Consider the following 14192-nt stretch of genomic DNA (forward strand, 5'->3'; position numbering starts at 1 on the left):
GAAGCATGGCAACGATGAAACAAAGATGGCGCTCCGTGTTGTAGTGTGTTTTCATATTTCTAAAATTCTCGGTTTGTCTTTGACTTTAATTCTCTTTTTTGCTGCTGTCGCGTCAATCCAAACTACAACGAGTGACAGGATAAGTACTACCGATGACCAGAACATAACCGTCAACGTAACAGACGGTGGTACACCCACACAGTTTGAGTGGACCACCCCGATCCCGAGTGACCCCACCGCCGCCAGCAGCACCAGGGAGCTGCCGGTCAGCACCACGGAGGAACCGGTCCTGCCCTCGCTGCCTCTGCCCGTGTCTGGCCGCTTTCCGCCCCGGGTCCCCGGAGGTAACCTGCTGCCCGGTGTTTCCTTCTTGAATAGTGACCGACTTCCTTCAGCGTCCGTCCTTGCTTTTACTAACTGCAGATGTTTTATGATTTGTCAACAACTACATTTTTTGTTTTTTATAAATTTAAATGAAAAAGCATCTAATGCTATACTGCTAAACAGTTCTCTTCTTCTTTGTATGAGATTATATTTTAGCAGATTAGTCTTGTACAAGCTGTAAACTCTCAATAGTTCCAGTTTTAAACTTCTCAATCAGTCTTGACAAGAGATCAGATTCTCAGCCTCATTTCGGTTCATAAATACAACTGTTGTTTCTTCTTTTTTTAAGTTGTCAACATAAGATTGAAAATTTCTCTTTCGTGTGTGTGTGTGTGTGTGTCAGTTGACAGATATTGCCCCTGTGATGCTCTCAGAGGTGTGTGTGACATCAACTGCTGCTGTGACAGAGAGTGTAGCAGTGAGGATTGGTCTCTGTTCTCTGGCTGCTCCATTCAGACTGTTAGGTGAGTCAACATCAGAGTCATTTAGTGGACACACATCAGCAATAACTTTCCACTTTAGGTGCAAAATTTTGAGTATTTGAAAACGTTTGATTAATTTAAATGTCTGAAGTGAAAAAACACACTTAGTAAAAAAACTGCATTGTCTATGATTTTCTGTCTTTTGTTGACAAAATAAGAAATTGGACTCGACTGTGTTTAACCTTGATCGATCACATAATAATAATAATAATAATAATAATAATAAGGCATTTTGTTTGTATTGCACTTTACAAACTTTATATCTCAAAGTGCAAAAAACATTACAAGCTAAGGCAACAATATAAAACGCTTCAAATAACAGCAATAAAAATCAATAAGACCTGTATTCTTATGACTAAATACAATTTATCTGGAGCCGCAAAGCACAAGGAACCTTAAAAATGAAGACAATATAGTTTATTAAAAAAAAAGAGTGGAGTTAGTGTTGAATTTATACAGTTAAGGAATCATCAAGGAATCACTGGCTTTTTAAGAATATTTTGATTGATTATTTTGGCTTTTTAGAGTTTTTATATATTTCTCTCCATACATTAAACATGCACGTAATTCAGCATTGGTGTCAGTAATAGTACATTTTTACATCCACATTGTATTAAACTCTGTTACTGTCACTAGTTTTTGCCTTTATTCGGGGTAAACTTTACAAGATATAATGATCAGCACCCTGATCCTCAGACTTGTTGTATAGAGGCTCATATGATTGAATGATGTATTATCATTCACATATCAGTGACTAATTGAATTCCAGTATTAAATGTCCTCTGTTCATTTTGTCTCCATGTACATATGCGAGCTGGCTAATTCTCCATCTGCCTTCACTGTGCAGTGGCAGCCAGCAGCTGTGCAGCCATGATGTGGCGCACTACTCCTTAAAGAGCACAGTGGAGGGACACTTGGAGCTGCAGTCGTCTATCCGAACGCACAGCAGCAGTGATATTCTGTGTATCCAGTCCCAAAACCGTGAGTGGATCAGACATCCTGTGTCAGAGAGGCAGTTCATCCAACAACTGCTCTGCTACAGATTTAAATGAAGTGGAAGTGATCTGGATGATGTATCTAAAACTGTAAAGAATATAAAACTCTTAATCAGAATATTGTTTGATGACTCAGGTTTTGATGGATTGTCTCACCCCTCACCGGCTCTCCCGACTGACAGAAACTTTGAGTGGCTCTTTCAGCAGTTCACCAGCTTCATGTTTGGCTCAGAGAGCAGAGATCAGGAATCACACTCTGATTCACATGCTTCAACTGGGTACCAGGTGAGTTACGAGCTGATTCTCCTCCTTCTGAGACTAGTAACCCAGCGATTTGTTTCACTGCTTTCATTATTATCACTGTAATGACAACAAAACTGCTTTTAGTTCAGATTTCAAGGCTCAGACTGTATTACCTTTGCAGAGTGTGACGCTGTCAACATTTGATTTACACAAAGCTGATAGAACCTGGAGCAGAGCTTGTAAAATTCTCATTAAGGGTGTGTCCAGCAGCGTTTGGCTTTACTGTAATAGTTAGCCAAATCAGAGGAGATCAGTATGTCCACAGCCTTCATAGAGGCAATCTATGTTAAAAAAAAAAAAAAGGTCAGAAACTCACTGGTGTGGAAGATATCAGAGCAATAAGTTTCATTATATAAAGTAATAGAATTGACAGTTTTGTTGTTGTTGTGGACAAGACAAACACACATATTAATCACAACTGTCTGCGTGAAAACAAGCTCCCTGAAAACTGTTTTGTACTCCTCAGGTGAACTTAGCTGCAATCACCATCTATCTCATCTACTCTGTGTGTTCCCAGATTAATCATGAAGAGCTCTGAAGTTTTTCTGTTTTCTAGTTCTATTTCAAATTCTGCTGTGCACATTTTTCTTCCTGGAGACATTTTTATGTCTCTGTCAGTCAAAAGCCTTGTTTCCACCGCACAAAAAGTGCAGGAATAAAAGGATATGGTCCTGAAATGGGGCTAAACACTAATGTATTTTCTGTGAGACTGTACCAGCTTTCTGCTGTCATACAGTGACATCTACTGGTCACAGATGGTATACACCACTATATTGTGATATATGTAATTTCTTAATAGAAATTGACCAGCTGGCCAGACAACTAGTCTATACTGTAGTGAAAATAAGTGTCGGGCCTCACCATGCTGTGCTACATGAGACTGCGTGCAGCATTTGATGTTTGTTATTGACCAGAAGCACATTGCAGCCTGCATGACAACAATATAACATTGTAGCAGTCGTTCATGCCACCAAAATCATTTATTAATTTAAAATGGAACCAAAACTCAAAATACACACTCTCAGACACTACGTTCTCTTTCAGGCTTTTCTGTGTGTCTGCGTGTTAACTCCCACCTGTCACTCGTGTCTCTGGGCGGCTCCTCCTTTATGGGCAGAGAGGTGAGGCAGCACACCTGATTCGCATCAGGGGCTTAATCACCTCTCTGTCACATACCCCATCACCAGATTTAGGCCCACGGCCTAACCGTTGGGAGGCAGCTCAGGAGGCCGGCTACAGGGGCAGCCCCGCCGCCACAGGGTCCCTCAGGGGAAGGGATGGATCAAGCTGTGGGGCCCAAGCCTGCTCCTCCTCCCCAACACCCCTTCTGCCATCTTCGTCCCCCTGGTCTGGGCTGCCGCCGGCCTGGTCTGGGCTGGGCCGCCGGTCTCGCTGCTGCCGCCCGCCAGGTGTGGGCCACCAAAGGCCTGGTCTGGCCACCGCCCGCGTGGTCCGGGCAGTCACCTCTGCCAACCGGCTGGACGCCGCCCTCCAGGACTCGGCCCTCCAGGACTCGGCCGTCACAGTCCCCGCCGCTGCTGCTGTTTGTGGGGACCACCTCTGCACTGTCCAGTCGAGGCCCCTCCTTTGTCCGCGGAGCCGGGACTGGACCTGCCCACCTATTCTTCCCCCGGAGAGGGTCTGTTTGTTCGCTACCGTCGTTCTGGCCTAGGAAGCATAGGAGCACCCTCCTCCGCGGAGCTGGGATCAGCCGCGCTGCACTTGGCACCCGCCACTTCTCCCCTTCTGGGGCAAGGGACGGCTCGACCAGTGGGGGGCCCGAACTGTCCTCCGACACGTTCCCCCACCGGGACAGCAGCGCACCCTGTCTCTCTTTCTTCTGCAGGAGCGCAGCCATCAGCTCCTGGTTCTCCTCCCGCTGCAGCCGGGTGAAATCCAGCAGCAGACTAGCGCACGCCTCCTGCGCTGTCTTCTCGGCCAGGGCGCTCCTCCGCACTCTGTGGGCTTGATGGGGAGCCAGTTTTCAGCCTGTGTCTCCCGCCTGTCACCCCGTGTGTCTGGCGGCTCCTCTTTTATGGGCAGAGAGGAGAGGCAGCACACCTGATTCCTATCAGGGGCTTAATCACCTCTCTGTCACAAACATGTTTTGTTGCGATCTCTTCTGCTTTGTCTTGCAAGGGAGAACTACGACTGAAAAATGTTTCCATATGTATGAATGTCCAAGCCTGTTGATTGTATGTTGACTGTGTGTTTTCAGCTCAGGGACATGATGCAGACAGCAGGACTCGATGGACAGAGGGGGATGTTTGTTCTTCCAGCTCCTGGCCTCACGGCTCACTGTGTGGACAACAGTCCTGCAGGTAACAACGTTTCAGGCAGTAGAGACTGGTGATATAGTTCTTAGGTGGGGCTTTTCATTATTATCCCTGCCCCCTGTGCAATGAAACATTATAGTTCTTTGAAACAGCAAGCGAATAGTGGACGCTGCGGCTGGTTGCTCCGCCGCTAAGTGCCTTGTTTTGTGTGGCTGTGTGTGAGTGAGCTATGTGTGCTTGGGTATACATACAAAGTCTACAGACAGCGCAACCTCCTGGAAATAGGATTACACTGTGAGGGGATAGTTACAGCTGAGTTTATTCGCTGCCATAACATCCCGGCAGACATCGCCAGGAGCCCCGGCACTCCGTGGATTATCATCCCACCAGAGAGGAGACCTAAGCGGCGCAGCAAGAAGAGGAGGAAGCGGAGATGCAGAGCTGGGGCGGTAGCGAGGCTACGCAGGAGCCCACACAAACCACCACTTCCTAGTGTTTTCCTCGCTAATACAGGATCCCTCGCAAACAAAATGGACGAACTGAGGCTACAGGTTTCCACTAACAACACAGTGGAGAACTGCTGCGCGCTGATCTTCATAGAAATCTATCTAATCTACTATTAGAGACGCAGATATCGAGCTAGCAGGCCGCATGCTACACCGTTGGGACAGAACTGCAAACTCCGGTAAGAGCAGAGGGGGAGGACTGTGTTTATAGATAAACAACAGCTGGTGCACTGACTCTTAAGACTGAGCAGCCACTGTTCGCCGAACCTGGAGTACATGATTGTGACATGCAGGCCCTTTTTCTTGCTTCGAGAGTTCTCTGCTGTCTTCATTACGGCTGTGTACATTCCCCCAGATGCTAATGCTAACCAAGCCCTCGGTCTGTTACACGACACCGTTCGCAGTCAACAGAATATGCAACCTGAAGCCATGTTAAATGTGCTGTAAGGGGAGAGAACACACTGAACAGGTTCTATTCTAACATCAAGCAGGGCTTTAGGGCTAGGACATTACCACATTTGGGCCAGTCAGACCACTCGTCCTTGCTCTTAATACCGGCATACATCCCCCTCAGGAGAAGCGCTCCCACCACATCCAGAACCATTAAGACCTGGCCTGAAGGTGTATCAGGTGTTTGAACATCAGGACCTGGAGTAACATACCACAGCAGTACTGGATTACATAAAGTTCTGTATGGACATCACCACTGTGGACAGGTACATCAAGGTTTATCCAAATAAGAAGCCGTGGTTGACTAAAGAGGTACAGTGCCTGTTCAGGGAGAGGAACACTGCCTTTGGGTCTGGGGACAGGGAGCTCTACAACACCGCCAGATCCAACCTTAGGAGGGGAATCGGAGTGGCAAAGGCTGCATATCAAAGGAGGGTAGAGGACTGCTTTAAGAACGACGACTCCGGGCAGGTGTGGCGATGGGTCCAATACATCACGAACTATAGACCCACCAACCTGTCAGTGGATGATGGCAGTGCCTCACAAGCAGAGGGCTTGAATAACTTCTTCGCTCGTTTTGAGGTGCTGGCACAAAAGATGTCCTCATTACATCCACCAGCACACAGCAGCAGTCTATTCATGATGGAGGACCACCAGGTGAGGCGCATACTGGGCACGGTGAAGCCAAGGAAAGCCGCAGGCCCCAACGTTGTCTCTGGACAGGTGCTTAAAGACTTGTCCCCCTCCCAAACGAAATTACCATCAGCAGCCTAAATGACTATCGCCTGGTAGCATGAACACCAATTATCACCGAATGTTTTCAGAAACTGGTCCGAACACACGTCACCTCCATCCTACAGCCTGGTTTTCAGTTCGCATACACAGCTAACAGGTCCACACAGGACGCCATAACAACAGTCCTCCACACTGCTCTGGCCCACCTGGAACTTCAGGGGACCTACACACGCTTGTTCTTTGTGGACTTCAGCTCTGCTTTAATACAATCCTTCCGAACAAATTGGTGTCAAAACTGTACGATCTGGGAATATCTGACTTTGTCTGCCGATGGATCAAAGACTTTTTGACAGACCGTTCTCAGAGGGTGAGAGTGGGCCCCCATGTCTCCTCAATCATCAGTCACAGTACTGGCTCCCCCCAGGGCTGTGTGCTGAGCCCCCTACTTTACACCTTTTAAACGCATGACTGCACCTCAACACATCCAAGCAACAGCATTATAAAGTTCGCTGATGATACCACCGTGCTGGGTCCCCATACCGGGACGAGGTGGAGAGGCTGTCTGCGTGGTGCATGGAGAACAACCTGATCCTGAACATCAACAAAACAAAGGAAAACAGATACTCCGCCCCTGTTCATCGGCAGGGACTGTGTGGAGAGGGTCTCCAGCTGCCGATTCCTGGGCGTACACATAGAGGATGACCTGACCTGGAGTGCCAACACCACAGCCATCATCAATAAGGCACAGCAGAGTACTTTCTGAGGATACTGAGAAACAACGACCTCAGACAGGAACTGTTAGTTCCTGTTCCTTTTATAAATGCTCCATACAGAGCATCCTTACATACTGTGTCAGTGTGTGGTTTTTCAGCTGCACAGCAGTAAACAGGAAACCGCTCTTGAAAATCATCACCACAGGCCAGAAGATCACCAGCTACCCCCTTCCATCCCTGGAGGATCTTTACAGTTCTCACTGCCTCAGCAAAGCATAGCACTTACTCAAGGACCCAACTCATCCCGGATTTGCACTTTTTAAATCGTTGCCTTCTGGCAGACGTTACAGGCCATTAAAAGCGAAGACAAATGCCATTATTGCATTTAAGGTTTGACTGGGTTGTCTTCTCTTTTATGAGACTGTTTTTTTTTTTGGTTTCTTTTACACTGATTGATGATCTAACCCTAACCCTGATTGATGATCTATTTATTTATTTATATTGTGCACTTTGTTTATATTGAACCCTAACCCTAACCCTTCTTTTATAATTTATTTATTTTATTTACTTTTAGGAGGACTGCACCTTACAATTTCGTTGTACAATGACAATAAAGACATTCTAAAAAACAACCAATGCACTTATTAAGACTCTTTAATTAACATACTTGTAAACAAATACAAGCAGATGCTTCATTAAGTCCCTTTTAGAAAGTAAATTGTGTTTTGGGGCTGGTTTACTTAAAATGATAGTCTGAGTTTAGAGAAAACAAAAAGCATACCAGGTATATTTTCAAACAACACATCAATACATCAAATGCTTTGAAAGAAACCTCAAAAAAAATAACTATACTGGAGAAAGTTGAACCTGACCTGCAGCTTTTCAGCCAAATTTCTTCCTTCAAACCGTAAATTAGAAGAGATGTGACTGTTAATAATCACAGACTCACCGCTTCGTCTCAACATCTTGTAGAGTCAAGCGAGAACAAACCAGAGCTGACTTTAAGCCAATCACTGAGCAGTCTCGGACATGAAATGATGCCGTTTAGTTAAATTTTCTGTCAGTCACTCCGGTGTTAATCAGTAATTGGTGAGATTGCTACTAAGCCCCGCCTCCTCAGGGTGGCTTTCCTCATTGTCCCAGGTTGCACACACACACACCCACACCCACACACACACACACACACACACACACACACACACACACACACACACACACACACACACACACACACACACACACACACACACACACTACTAGAGAGCGAGAAATCCTCTCTTTTATTGAAGACTACAGTTCAGGGCTCATTGTTAGTTTGTTGACATAAACAAATTTTGACAGTATTACAGTTTATTCATACATTTTATGTTTAAAAAAAACCAAAAACATTCCTCTTGCTTCTACTGGGGGGGGGGGGGGATCCCGGCACCTTCTACTGACCAGCTGGTTTCAGTGTTTAGTTCCAATCCCATGTTGACATTTCTGTTGGATTTTGGCCAATTGTTTCAATTTTAAACCTTTCAAGCTGTGTTTGGCATTTTGTTCTCTTTAAAACTGTGATGAAAAACTTGAAGTAAAACACAGTTAGCCATGGGAAAGTTTGGAGTTTGCAGCTGACGTCCAACGTTTCCACATACTTGAACATGTGAAACGATAAGAGTGTGTCTGAAGAAGAGTAACTAGTTGGTCCAACGTCTTATTTGAGCTTTTGACACGCAAAGTCAAATAAGCTAATGAGAGAACCATCCCCTGAATCTTGAGGTTCCAGTCCAATCAGAATAAATCAAGCTTTGTTTTTGAGACACAGTGATCCTCATCTTGGTAATCCAGTCAGTCTCTTTAGCATGTAACTCCTTTTTTATTTCATTCAAAAAACTTTGCATAAAAATAAAAAAGACTGCATACTTCTCTAAATTATTACAGCGTAGTTTTAATGTGAATCAACATGAGTTTTTCTTATATCATTTTTTTTTTGTTCAACTGAATCTAATATGAGCAACTTCAATTTTCTTGGAGAAAATATGGTTCATTCACTCTTATGCTAATGCCACAAGCTAATATTCAGAGTGTTTTCTTCTGGTGGAAAAATTACAAATAGTGTTTACTTTTCTTAACATTGGTATATAAAAAATGCAGCTGATGTGTTCTTTGTGATTTCAACACAATACAAGGTCTAATATCTGATTGGCCAAACTATTTTTAAAACTTTGAAACCCGTGTATTCAATGATTCTTCTTGAAATATGACAATCAGTCAGGAGCCGATTAGTCAGAAAACGTAGAAATGTTTAAAAACTGCGTTTTTTTTCTGGAGTTGTTTTAATTATTATTTTCACAACATAACATTTTCCTGGAAGGACTTTTTATTCAATATAATTATTCTGTATGAGAAATGGAAGCAGCAAACCCAAAACAATGTTAGGTACTCTTCATGCTGTAGTAAAATATTTAAATGTAACAAAGAAGAAACAGAATTAGCACATTTAGAATAAACTTTTTCACACATATATGGTCTAGTTTACTTGTTAATAACACGATCCCTATTGCAACAACACATCATCAGTCAGATAACTCTAACCATGTCCGGGAAATTATGAAAGATCAAAACTAATTGGGAGATATTTTGCAGCTTTCTGACTATTTTTCACATCCAAAATATACCTTCTTTGTTACTGAAGGACATAAGGAAGCAGAGTTGTAAAAAGTCCAGCTGATTTTGTCCATTTTGCCTTTCCAGGTTTTCCTTTTAAAACAAATTATATTCGTTATTAATCGGAACAAAACAACAAAATGATGAAGAAAATAAATAAAAAACAGAAAAAGGGAGCGCACCTCATTAGATCCTCAGATCATCATGTCGATTAGCTGTGGCCTGCACTACGAACCCTGATCAACATATCCAGGATCTCTCTGTTTCCTGGGTTGACTTATCCAGACATGCGCGATCCTGATCACCGTTTCTACGAAGCAGGTTATCAACTCTCTGGTTCAACCCAGACCTACGTGTGTGGGTTCACATGAAAGATGCAGAGTTTGCAGCGTCTGACCAATCACACAAATGGAAACATTTACAGATGACTGAAGGAGCTGTTTTTCTCTGATAAAATGAAGAATTAAAACACATCCTCCTGGCTAAAAAAGCAACACTGCTGCCGCATCCAAAGCAAAACATTCCTGACTTGTTAATGTGCGACTTCATCAGATTATACAATATTAATTTATCAGCGATATAAACGGACAGCACGGCACTGTGATCACTCAGTTTCACTTTATTACAGCAGCGGCGTGTCGGGCTAAACTTTCTCACTGCTCTTCATTTAGTTTGTATTTTCCATCCAGTTGTTTAGAGGCTGAGTTTCTCTCGTGACAGTGTTTTGTGTTGGAATATTAATTCATCACCGCGACGGAACGAGCAGTTCTGTGTTCCATAAATTCATGTTTCTGCAGTTCTGTCAGGTGTGATCATTAACCTCATTAGAGATCAACCCCATCGAGCGAAACAGACTTATAAGTGAAGCACAAACACATCTTTCAGGGCCTCAGTGACCAGGATTTATTTTATCATGTCAAAAAGATCGCTCTCAATTACTTTCTCATCTCCTCTCCGCTGCAGTTCAGCCCTGAACCTGCCCACCAATCACCATCATTTAAGAATAGGCAGGTCATTTTCCAAGAGCTGTTATTGGTCAGGAGGCGGAGCTCTGACCTCTTATCGAGAACATAACCTGCTCCGGAGCAGGTCGGACTTTCAGCGTCAGTTACTACGGAGATTTATCCTGGTGAGAAGTAAGCGAGCGTCGAAGTACGGAAAACTCAGGGTTAATCCTTGAAGTTATCTCGATAAGAGAAAATCCAGCTTTGTAGTACACGCCTCAGGTTGACTCGCACCAAGCCACTTCTCCAATGAAGTCTCATCACTTTTACAGTCAACTGTTGTAAACATTTTCTTTTTCTAACTGGAGGGACAGATGTCATAATTTCAACCACTTCCTCATAATACACTTCTGACTGGCTGCCGGCAGGACAAGTTTTGTATGATAACATGTTTAACATTCGTGTAAGCCTCAGTGTGTTGTTGGTTGTTGTTGACGACGTGTTGTTGTTTGTGTCCACAGCGTTCCTGATGAACCAGAGCAGCCACTGTTCTCGACGGCTGGTCCTAGATCAGGACTGCAGTTCTCTGCCTGCGCTCAGCATGGACACATACGTTAACATCCAGCTGCTGGCTGTGAGTCCATCGTACGCTCCAGCACAGTGTGACAGTCTGTGAAATTCAACAGTTTTGTGTGTCAGACCCCCTGCTGCTCTTCAGTCCAACTAATTTGGCAGTTGTTGCTTTGTAGGCAGCGTTTTAACTATTGAATCTGCCATCTTTGAGACTGGACTGAAGGCAGATTAGATGCAGATTTACAGGATTATCTGGTTATTTTGAGAGCTTTATTACGGCACATACACATCACTGGAGTGTGTGCTGTTTTCTTTAATTAGCTTACCTTTAAATGTTTGATATTGAATACTGTACCTGCAAATAACATCAGATAATTAGAACATGTTAAACTAAATCTTTCTACTCAACAGGGGAAGAACAAGGATGCAGCGGTGAGTGTTTTACTCTTTAATAACTGATTTAATCTTCAATGTAGGAGTCACACTTCCTTAAGGATTTCGTCCTGTCTAGTAAAGCCTCCAGACTCACACGTCTTTAAAGCCACTGCGTTACCATGAGATCTAATGAGATATACAGAGAACAGGCTGATGTCAACACTTCGCCTCGTAGCTTTCCTCACAGCGCTACATGTTGGCTCAGACATGCTGAGGTTTACTCTGAAAACACCAGGAACATGACAACACCACACAGTCCACAGCAATAAGGAACTGATGATCGCAGCAGCACAAAGCAGACAAACTGAGTGGAAGATGTGATAAGAAAAGAGCGATAAAGAATAAAATTATGCTAAGAATACATTCTTTTACTTTATTCACATGTATTTGTTGTATAAATTTATCAACATCACAATTTTACCTGAAAGATAATGTGAATGGGGCCATGCGAAAATTGACTCTTTATGGTAAAAATCTTAGACTTGTCAAAACTGGTCGGAAGTAGCATTACTGGATTCCTTGACCTGAAAAACATGAATATAGACACCAAGATTATGATTCCAACAGAATTAGAACACATGCATGTTGAAACTGAGTGTAATTGATTTTGAAAAGTACAATCACATGACTTGTAACACTTTGAGATTTTTAAATGAAAAATTCATTAGAAATAAAATGTATTATTATTGTTGTTGTTATTATTAAGTGTTCTCTGGATAGTTTTGATGAAATCGGTAAGACAAAGAAAAGTGCTGATTAGATTAGTTTTATATTTTAGAGTTAAATGTGTGATCAGTGTGAGAAAGTAAAAGACAATAGCTAAGGCGAATGAGTGTGTGTTTACTGCTGTCAGGTTGTTCCCCTGGAGGTGATTTCAGTCGTCCTGCAGTCTACTCAGTCGACTCAGACGCAGCTGAACGTCAGCGGAAGACAAACTCTCAGTCCCACTCTCACTGAGCCGACACTCTGTGCTAATGTGGTGCTGAAGGTCAGTCCGTCCAGTCCAACACATCATCATCTGAAGAGACAGACTCCAGACACTCTGATCACATGGCACACTGACCCTCTGATCACATGACACACTGACCCTCTGATCACATGACACACTGACCCTCTGACACACTGACCCTCTGATCACATGACACACTGACCCTCTGACACACTGACCCACTGATCACATGACACACTGACCCTCTGACACACTGACCCTCTGATCACATGACACACTGACCCTCTGATCACATGACACACTGACCCTCTGACACACTGACCCACTGATCACATGACACACTGACCCTCTGACACACTGACCCTCTGATCACATGGCACACTGACCCACTGATCACGTGACGCACGCCATGATTCCTGCATGGTGTAACTCGTCTTTTCTCCACAAAGCTCAGTAATCACATAATTTTAGAGTCCTAAATTGAGCCCTGGGGCCTACACTACGAACTGTGATAAACATATCCAGGATCTCTCTCTGTTTCCTGGGTTGACTTATCCAGATGCGCGCGATCCTGATAACCGTTACTACGAAGCAGGTTATCAACTTGCTGGTTCAACCCAGAGCTACGTGTGCGCGTTCACATGAAAGAGGCAAAGTTTGCAGCATCTGACCAATCACACACACGGTAAAATCCTGCAGCGCAGTTTACAGATGACTGAAGGAGCTGTTATTCTCTGACAATATGAAGAATTAAAACGCATCCACCAGGCTAAAAGCAACACTTCCCATTCCCAACTTGTAAGTGTGACTTCTTGAGATTATATAATATTAATTCATCGAACAATAAAAATAGACAGGCACAGCACTTTTATCACTCAGTTTCACTTTATTACAGCAGAAATAATTGGGCTAAACTTTGTCACCGATCTTCTTTTAGTTCATATTTTCCATCCAGTTGTTTTGAGGGTGAAATTCTCTTGTGAGAGTGTTTGTGTTGTAATATTAATTTATTACCGTGACATCAGTTCATGCATCAGTTTTGTGTCTTTTTATTGGGGTACTCTAGTCACTGAATAATATCATTTAATGTATGATACTACAATTTATTTTTTGTCTAAAACTAGTCATTAAATCTCTAGTATGCACAAGAATTTAATTCTTCCATTTAAATCATTAATGCAGTACTTGTATATAGTACAGACGGTTGTTTTCTACTGTTCTTTTTGTTTGAATCTGGTGCCAGATGATATTGGCATGCTCCAGACATCCTGAGAAACCTTGAATCCCAGCCTTTTGAGCTGAGGTATCAATAAGTTGTTACTTTGTAGATATGTAAAGAGCCTTTGGGTGAGCACGCAGAAGAAGACCTTCCCTTCTACATTCAGGAGGCTGATCTGGCAAAATTGACCAATACATGAGGAGTGTTTTTCTTTGGGGATCAGGATGCCTCTAGCTCTTCACCAAGCTTTAGGTATTACTCCCTTCTGCCATGCAACTTTCATCAGTTTACACAGGTACTTCAGAGTTCCAGGGGCATTCTTGTAGAGCCTATACTGAATACCATTGGATACTGAATTCACTCTGGAGCCAGAAAGTAAAAACATCTGGTGGAGGTAGAGTTGAGGTTCTCACCTGATAGAAATGGTTACTGTGAGGAGATTTTCCGAGTAAAAAACCTCAGAGAGACAGAATACACAGGCAATCAGACTGAGAGCGATTTGAAAAAAGTTCTAACCGTGCTGACACAGGTCCATGAACACAGACTGCAAATTACACATCGTTCTTTATGACACAAAAC

General features: G+C 43.4%; 1 protein-coding gene across 3 annotated transcripts in view; it reads left to right on the forward strand.

Annotated features, from left to right (window-relative positions):
• LOC308110715 (tectonic-1-like) overlaps positions 1-14192 on the forward strand; it is a gene marked incomplete at its 3' end in the record, with an annotated part of 17441 nt that continues 3249 nt past the window's right edge. For 2 of the 3 annotated variants that reach the window (XM_080465205.1, XM_080465206.1), the window contains exons 1-8: positions 1-344; positions 728-848; positions 1714-1847; positions 1998-2146; positions 4383-4485; positions 10959-11071; positions 11422-11442; positions 12299-12433. In XM_080465205.1, the coding sequence (XP_080321331.1) occupies positions 26-344; positions 728-848; positions 1714-1847; positions 1998-2146; positions 4383-4485; positions 10959-11071; positions 11422-11442; positions 12299-12433 (1095 nt within the window). In that variant the 5' untranslated portion in view covers positions 1-25. The remainder of the gene's footprint in view (positions 345-727; positions 849-1713; positions 1848-1997; positions 2147-4382; positions 4486-10958; positions 11072-11421; positions 11443-12298; positions 12434-14192) is intronic. The other variant, XM_080465207.1, reaches the window with a different exon arrangement.

The sequence above is a fragment of the Lipophrys pholis genome (assembly GCF_963383615.2).
Source record: "Lipophrys pholis genome assembly, chromosome: 6".
Taxonomy (NCBI): Eukaryota; Metazoa; Chordata; class Actinopteri; order Blenniiformes; family Blenniidae; genus Lipophrys; species Lipophrys pholis.